Source organism: Melanostigma gelatinosum (genome assembly GCF_949748355.1).
Source record: "Melanostigma gelatinosum genome assembly, chromosome: 9".
NCBI classification, from domain to species: domain Eukaryota; kingdom Metazoa; phylum Chordata; class Actinopteri; order Perciformes; family Zoarcidae; genus Melanostigma; species Melanostigma gelatinosum.
This window is the reverse complement of record NC_136642.1, coordinates 5,801,921-5,809,332: the sequence shown is the minus strand read 5'-3', so window position 1 is coordinate 5,809,332 and position 7,412 is coordinate 5,801,921. Positions and strand designations below refer to the sequence as shown.

The 7,412-nt window shown below is 39.0% G+C and overlaps 1 protein-coding gene across 1 annotated transcript; it reads right to left on the bottom strand.

The window, feature by feature from the left end:
* Window positions 1–1,537: 1,537 nt before the first annotated feature.
* On the bottom strand, window positions 1,538–5,261 carry gpatch4 (G patch domain containing 4). Its single transcript, XM_079276229.1, has 8 exons — window positions 5,155–5,261; window positions 4,479–4,557; window positions 4,313–4,386; window positions 4,128–4,220; window positions 3,655–3,771; window positions 3,303–3,418; window positions 3,079–3,129; window positions 1,538–3,001 (listed from the first exon to the last, which is right to left on the bottom strand). The coding sequence occupies exons 1-8, from the start codon at window positions 5,203–5,205 to the stop codon at window positions 2,212–2,214; spliced, it is 1,371 nt and encodes a 456-aa protein (XP_079132355.1). The 5' UTR covers window positions 5,206–5,261; the 3' UTR covers window positions 1,538–2,211.
* Between the last annotated feature and the right edge of the window lie 2,151 nt (window positions 5,262–7,412).

Below are 7,412 nucleotides of genomic sequence, written 5' to 3'. Positions count from 1 at the left end.
TTTGGTGATTGATTTTCTTCAGTCTTTATATTTAGTGATTCTTTCAATTTCAAGCTTTAAGCCAACATGGACGACAAGTCCTCAAAATGCTCAGAAATATTTATTTGTTCATGGGCAGCATATCAATACAGGTATTGATATGCATGTTGTGTCTTTGAAGGTACTGGTTAAAGGAAGACTTCACTGGTCACTGTGCACTGATGATCCCCAAGAGGAATCCTACAGCCAGCTGGGATCCAGCATCCTGTGAAATGCACAACAAATTCATCTGTGAGAGTGACGTTCTGACCCGGTCTTATTAGTGAGCGCTATGTTTGTCTTCAGCTTGTTTTCTATAAAGTAGTCTTGCTCTTCACGTTGCATGGAAAACTGTATCATCACCAATATAAAACAATAATATACTAATGTTCCTCGAATAGCCTGAGGATGTTTTTGTGTGCAAGTGTTCATCTTTTTTTTTTCTACCTGTGCTACTGTTTGATTCAAATGTATTTTATTAGAACAAATGACGAGTTTGACTGAAGGTGTGAACCGTCAAAACCTAAGAAATGACAAAACAGACGATATGTTTGACAGTATTACCTCTCACAAGAGCAGCCTAAACCTGCATCATGCTATCAGTGTAATCTTCTTTGAATTATTGCAACTATATCAGTACCCTTTACTGTGCATTATATCCAGATATCAATGTGATTCAATGTAGTGTCATTGACTTAAAAGAATATCAGTCAATGGAACACGCGTTTCCTACGATGATCCAAAACTCTAAATCCTTTAAGCAAGTGTACTTGTGCAACGTCTACACCAAACATCTCATTTGCAAACTGATGCAACAAAGTTTTGTTCCTGCATGTTGTGTACTCAAAGTTTCTGGCATTACATAAAAACAATGTGTCAAAATATGCTGTGCAAAGAACATGCATTTCATATTGTTGTATATTGTGTATTAGTTTGTCCCTTCTGTTCTACCAGTCGAACTCAAACTGTTTCCTGTTTTTTAATCCCAGGTGTCGCTCTTCTTTTTTTTTTGTTTGTATTGCAATTATTTTTCATTATTACTATTTTATCTTTACTGCCATTACTCTACCTTTCCGAATTGTTTTGTCTTCATATATTTTTTAAATAAATTGTGTTTTTCAATACAACTAAATATTTCATTACATTTTTTTCAGAAGCAACAGACAATAAAGGGAGATTATTTTTTTTCATGAAGATGGTTTCATCAGGCGCCAGTGGTGCAAGAAGTACGTTTTACTTAATGTTACTGTGATGAACTTCTTACTGGTTACTGGTTCTTCCATTACATGCAACCTGAGTCAGCAGTATAAGTCAGTCTGTGTTGGTTACTCTTTGCAGTAAACATTATGGAATATGTAATTTTACACGCACCAACATTGCACGCACTTCATACGTCAGTCGAGTCACAACTGTCGTAAGCTATTGAGACAAACTGTTGACACACGTTTTGTCCTTCCCGTCTAAAACGCAATTTCTCAATTTCTAGATCTTAAGTAATCCGGTGTACGTTAGAAAGGTCAACGTCGTTTGTGAAAAAAGGAAGAATAGAAGTAAAAAGCATATAAAGTTCAGATGTAATACCAGTAGTTTCATTTGTGTCGTCAGTTAAACAAGACGCAGAAAACCACTTAATTTCTTACATTTCATATTCTTTTTCTACTAAAATGCATATTTGACATTTAGTGGCGACTTGCTATCTATTGGCTCGTGCTATAATTATTTGACGTGTCGTTACCTAAAAACGTCAACACTGCACTGACTCATGAAGTCAATGACTTGTAGCTTGAATCTAAAAAAAAAAAAATCAGATTGATTCAGATGAACACGTTTCATGTTGTATTCGATCAATGATCTTAAAGTCTGCATCACCAGCAAAACGTAACTAAACTGACCTCATTTCCTCAGTCAATTCAGCGGCAGGTTATCGTCAATTTCACAGCTCAGATATAATTGATTGTGAAATGTATTAACTAGCGTACACGCGAGGTTGGTTAACAGGCACAATGCCTGGAGGCCATAACCGTGTTACGGGCCTGAATTACTAATTAAAGATGTTCTAACAGTTAATTTACAGAACTGTCCAATCAAAGAGCACAGCTTCCATCAAGTCCATGTTTGGCACATAACTCAGAGTGATTCAAGAGAATGCCAACTGTCCAACCAGCCAAGACCAATCTGTTTATTAAACAAATATTACTCTTTGGACTTCTTCTTTTTCTTCTTCTTCTTCTTTGGAGGAAGTGTCTCCTCATTTGAATCGTTATCTACACATGATTTGTCCCTTTTACACTTCTTCCTTTTCTGCTTTACTTCCTCTGTAACTTCTGCTTCCTCCAACAGAACTGCAGCTCTTTTCTTTTTGGGTTTTGGTACGCAGTCCTGGACCGGCTCTGATTGGCTGGGTTCTGTGTTGTTACCCTCCTCTTCCTCAGCAGGTTCACTGTGGGTTTTGGTGGATTTCCTCTTCTTCTTCTTCTTCACCTCTGTGTGCAACTCAACAGTCTCCTCCTGGCTCCTGCTCTCTGCTGCAGGCGTTCTTTCTTTGTTCTGCTCGGCATTATTATTTTTCTTTTTGTGTTTCCTCTTTGTTTTATGAGAATGGTCCGCTTCACAGTTTCCTACACAGATTACATCATCTGCATCAGTTATTACCTCAATGTCCTCGATTACTTTCTTTTTCTTCTTCTTTCTGGGATCAACATCCGTTTCAGGACTTACAGACACTTCATCATCATCATCATCATCATCTAGCTCAATAACGCTCCCAGTGGATTGAATCTTTTTCCTCTGAGAGTCCTTCACTGCCTCTTCCTGCCTCTCAGCTCTCTGGTCAGCTGACTGTGAGGTCAGAGTCGTCGGTGCAACACAAACCGGTGGAGCACTTGCCGGTTGGCTCTTCTTGCTGTACTTAGCCATGAACTCCGCCTCCTGCCTCTCTAGCCTGGCTAACTTGGCACTCATGGTCAAGCCATACCTGGCTCCTCTAGAAAACAAAAACAGAAATGGATCAGAAAAGAGATCCATTTTCATTTTACTTAAAATACTTCAAGATCAACTTACTTGTGAGCCGTGCGTCCTCCACAAGCCCTCAACAGATCAGCATCCGAGAGCCTGTTGAGTATTAATGAATAAATTAAACACTTTTAAAAACAGAGTTAAAATGTGCTTCTGAAGTATCGTAATTAAAAGCCGATTGATTATAAACAAATGGAAAAAGCTACGCAACTTTTGAGAAAAGAACAATTCTAAATCTGAACCACTTCTGCATCAGATGAAGGTCTCACTTTGTGGTGCTGGAGAGATCCAGCTTCTGGTCGTCCTCCTCGTCCGAGCTACTGCTGTCGTCTGAGCTGGAAGGCTTTGGATATGGCTGCTCCTGACCAAACAGCAGCGTGGCTGACTGAGAGAGAAGCATGGAAATAAAAACAGTGAGTCACATTGTCAGACAAGAAAGATTTGAAAGCACCATAAGTAGTAGTTTATTTTAAACTACCAAAGGATAAAAAACTGATGTTTCACTTTCAGAACAAAACCAACAATAAATTCATCCCACTAAATATTGCCTCTGTAGCTATTCCTCTGTGCCATTTACCTCCATTAATTGTTTAGCCCATGAACGAGAAACAAATAAATTACCTTGACAAAGCATCCATAAAGTTTGGCTTTAGCCAGAGCGGCTTTCCGTGGCTTTTTATTGGAGATCATTCCATCCTCTTCATCTTCCTCCACCGTCTTCTTCAACTGAACACCGTTCTGGATCACACAGGAAAATGTTTTTAGTTGAAAGTGACTTTAAAGGGTAACTTACATTGCCACCTAAATGCAGCTACATTCACCAGTGGAGGAGGTGACTCAGTGAGTGTTGAGTGTTCCCACTCATGAATCAGCTGGGAACCTTTTCAAACGCTAATACATGAACAGAATAAGTGAGAGTCAGCCCATTATCACAAAAACAGGTTACACAACTCCCTTAAATTAACATTATTAAAAATAGCAAGACAGTATCACTCATTATTCAGAATAAAGATGTCCCCTGATCATATTGCTTTGAGTCCAGGTGACTGTGAGCATGTTTGACTGTGTGTTGTATCAGAAGGTCGAGGAGTCACCTGATCAGATTCCACCTGCAGACTGGCAGAGGCCTTATTGAAGACATGATCCCACCAGTGGAAGGTGAACTCCTCCCCTTCTTTATGACCGACCTGGAAGAGAAGAGCAACATGCGAGTTTACACAAAAGCACCAGTGATGGACGTGATGAGAGCGAACGCTGCATAAAACCAGACATCACTCACCCCTCCTCTGTCACATTTCACTTTGGCCTGGACAGCCTCTGCTATGCCGTTCTCCTGTCGCCCCAAGCCTTTACCTGAGGAGAGTGGGCTGGATAAGGAATCTGCGCCTGTATCTGACACACTGCAGTGGCTGAACAGTTGCACGAAAGACATGCGAGTATCTCACCATGTTCCCAGCCGTGACGCAGGAGTTGCTGCTCTGCAAACTTCAAGGCGCGACCTTTCTCTGGTACAACCTCTGCCATCTGATTAAAAAGGACAGTTTGTAGAATATTAGGCAAACTTGACTTATTCACTTTTAATTGTAACACAAAACATCTTTAAATGCGTGGTACCCAAAACAGTTATTCTATTAAAAGTATGGTACACGCTGACATCTGACTGTGTACAGACGGTTGTTTCAAACATTGCATTTCGAATTTTTCTGATAAACTGAATATGATGCATTGCTGTAGATTAAACAACCCAACATTATAAGAGCACAACCTTAAACATCTACCACAATAAAATACAACATCAACTTTAATACAGCAGCAATAATAATCCCGAAACATTATGTAATCGTGAAACACTGACAGGATCATTTTACTGCACAATGGCAACTTTTGTTAAGTAATAGTTACGTTTAACAGATAATACTTTTACATTTGACTTAATAATAAACACTCTGCTCTGTGTAAACACTTTCGTCACATAAACATGAATTCAAAGGTTCATTTTAAATATTGTACTGCTATGTTAAGCGCACTTGCATCCGGGAAATAAGCATTTCTGGTGGATAAATCACGTTTTAAATTGTCTCAGGTTTTTCCTCTCTGGTAGGAGGGAGGACGATAACATACCTCTGAACGTCTTGATTCAGTAACACTGCAACTGACGCAGGAAAAACACATTCATTTAAACGCGGCAGCAGTCGCTAGCCATGAGGTTTCAGCAGAAGGCTGACATGACACCGGAAATACGTCACTACGGGTCCGACTTCTTTTTCTTCTTCTCGGCGTCTTTTACAGCAGGGACGCATTCAGCAGGAGGACCCGGCAGCACACGTTCATCTCTATAGAATAAAAGCACAAATATGTTTGTGGACCTGTATTAAAATGATTAAAATACCGTTTGAAGCCGAAATAATATCTCCACCTTGCTCTGTAATAATACCCGTGGTGGAAACAGTATGAAAACCCCTACATTTAAAAATATTGACATTGAAATATACCTAAAAGTACCAAGAGTAAAATGCAGATTGGCCCATTTCATATGTATATAATATATAAGTATATATGTATATATATATATATATATATTACTGGATAATATTTATTGGTGGATTTATATGTGAGTGTCACGAATGTAAATGCGAGGCTCATTTCAGCTGCTTTATAGAGTGCTTTATGGTTTAATCTAACAACAATTTATCATGATTCATAGTGAATTCATATTTTTCTAATAATAATCGGATTTATGAGTAACTAAAGCCGTCAAATAAATGTTGTGGATGTAGTTTTAAGGTTGGAAACATCTGTATCATATATTCGTCAATGGCTTGTTCCAGATGTTCCTTTAGCTAAATTATTTTTATTGAAAGCAAGCACCATCCCATCAAATGGAAATCTTCTCCGATGCATTCATTGTACCTGATTTTATACACATTGCCCCCAAATTCACCCTGACATATCTGGTGCCTTTGAGAACATTTGGATCTCAAGAATTTAAAATAATGTTGTGCAGGTTTGAAAAAAACCTTTGTCTGTATGCGTGCAATTTTAACGTCTGTCCCAGCGGTGGATCAGAGAATATCGTAGTAGCCGGAAAACATCAGGATGGCAGTAGATGGCAGTGTTTCACACCAAAATAATAAAACATATCGTTTTCAAGTTTTAATCTGAAAAGTATCCCAGGTGCCAACATGCAATGCTCATTACATTTACATTTTGAGTTCCTATAACACATTAAATAAGCCATATGTAATATATTGAGGGGGTGTTACTGGTTATGCCTGCATGCAGAAGCAAAACTGATATAATGACTGCTCTTCTCTTTGATCACAGCATATCTGATGGATGCATTAGTCAACAAATAGCTTGCAGGATTCATCATCTCCCTTTTATGAGATTCATGGTCAAAGGCCAGCTCAATACCTCAGATGTTGTCATACCGGACTGAAAACAGGTTCAGGCTCTCTGCTTCCCAAACAACGAGAGAAATAAAATAATCTAATGATACAGTGAATAATATAACAGCCACTGGGGACATTTTTTTCTCTTACTTTTACTTCTTTTAGTACATTTTCCTGATTATACTTACATCCTGAAATACATAAATGAAATAACATTTTCAATGTAGAACTTTTACTTGTAACAGAGTATTTTTTACACTGTAATCCTTAAACTACAAGGAATTTCATTTTATGTTGATTTTGGTGGTCCATGTGGACGAATGTAGTAGAAAGTTACATCCAGGATTGATCACTGACGTCTTTAAATACCTTTTCTGACCTCACAAAGACAACTAAAAGCAAATCTGAAATGAAGACATCCCCTCTCTGTGTCCTCAGCATGTTGCTGCTGCACAGCCCCTATTAGACCAACAGGAAATAATTTAATTTCCCCTTGTTCTTGGTTTCGGTGCAGTGAGGATGTTTGTCCCAGCAGGCCTCCATCCACGAGCTGTTTATCTGTGTCAGCACCCAGCAGGGGACGGACACCGGCCCTGAACAGGCTGGTTATCATGGCTGGCCTACTGTTTGGGAGGAAGCCCTCCAACTGATGCCTGCAAAGGCTGAGCCACAGTTATCTGAGAGGAGGTTATTACACAGTCAATACATCATGTGTGTGAGAGGAAGAGCGTGTGACAGACAGAAAGAGTGTTTGGACCCTCCACATACTCTATTTTATGGTACATGGTTTCCAATTAAAGTGCATCTTCATGCTACAGCATGCACATATATTCTATGCAACAGTTTGGAGAAGACCCTCTCCTGTTTCAACAGGAAAATGCACCCATACTTAAATCCAGATTTGTTTGATTCTTTGTGCTAAGCTAAGCTAACCAGCTGCTAGCTGTAGCTTCATATTTAAAGACATATAAGGTATCGATTTTCTAA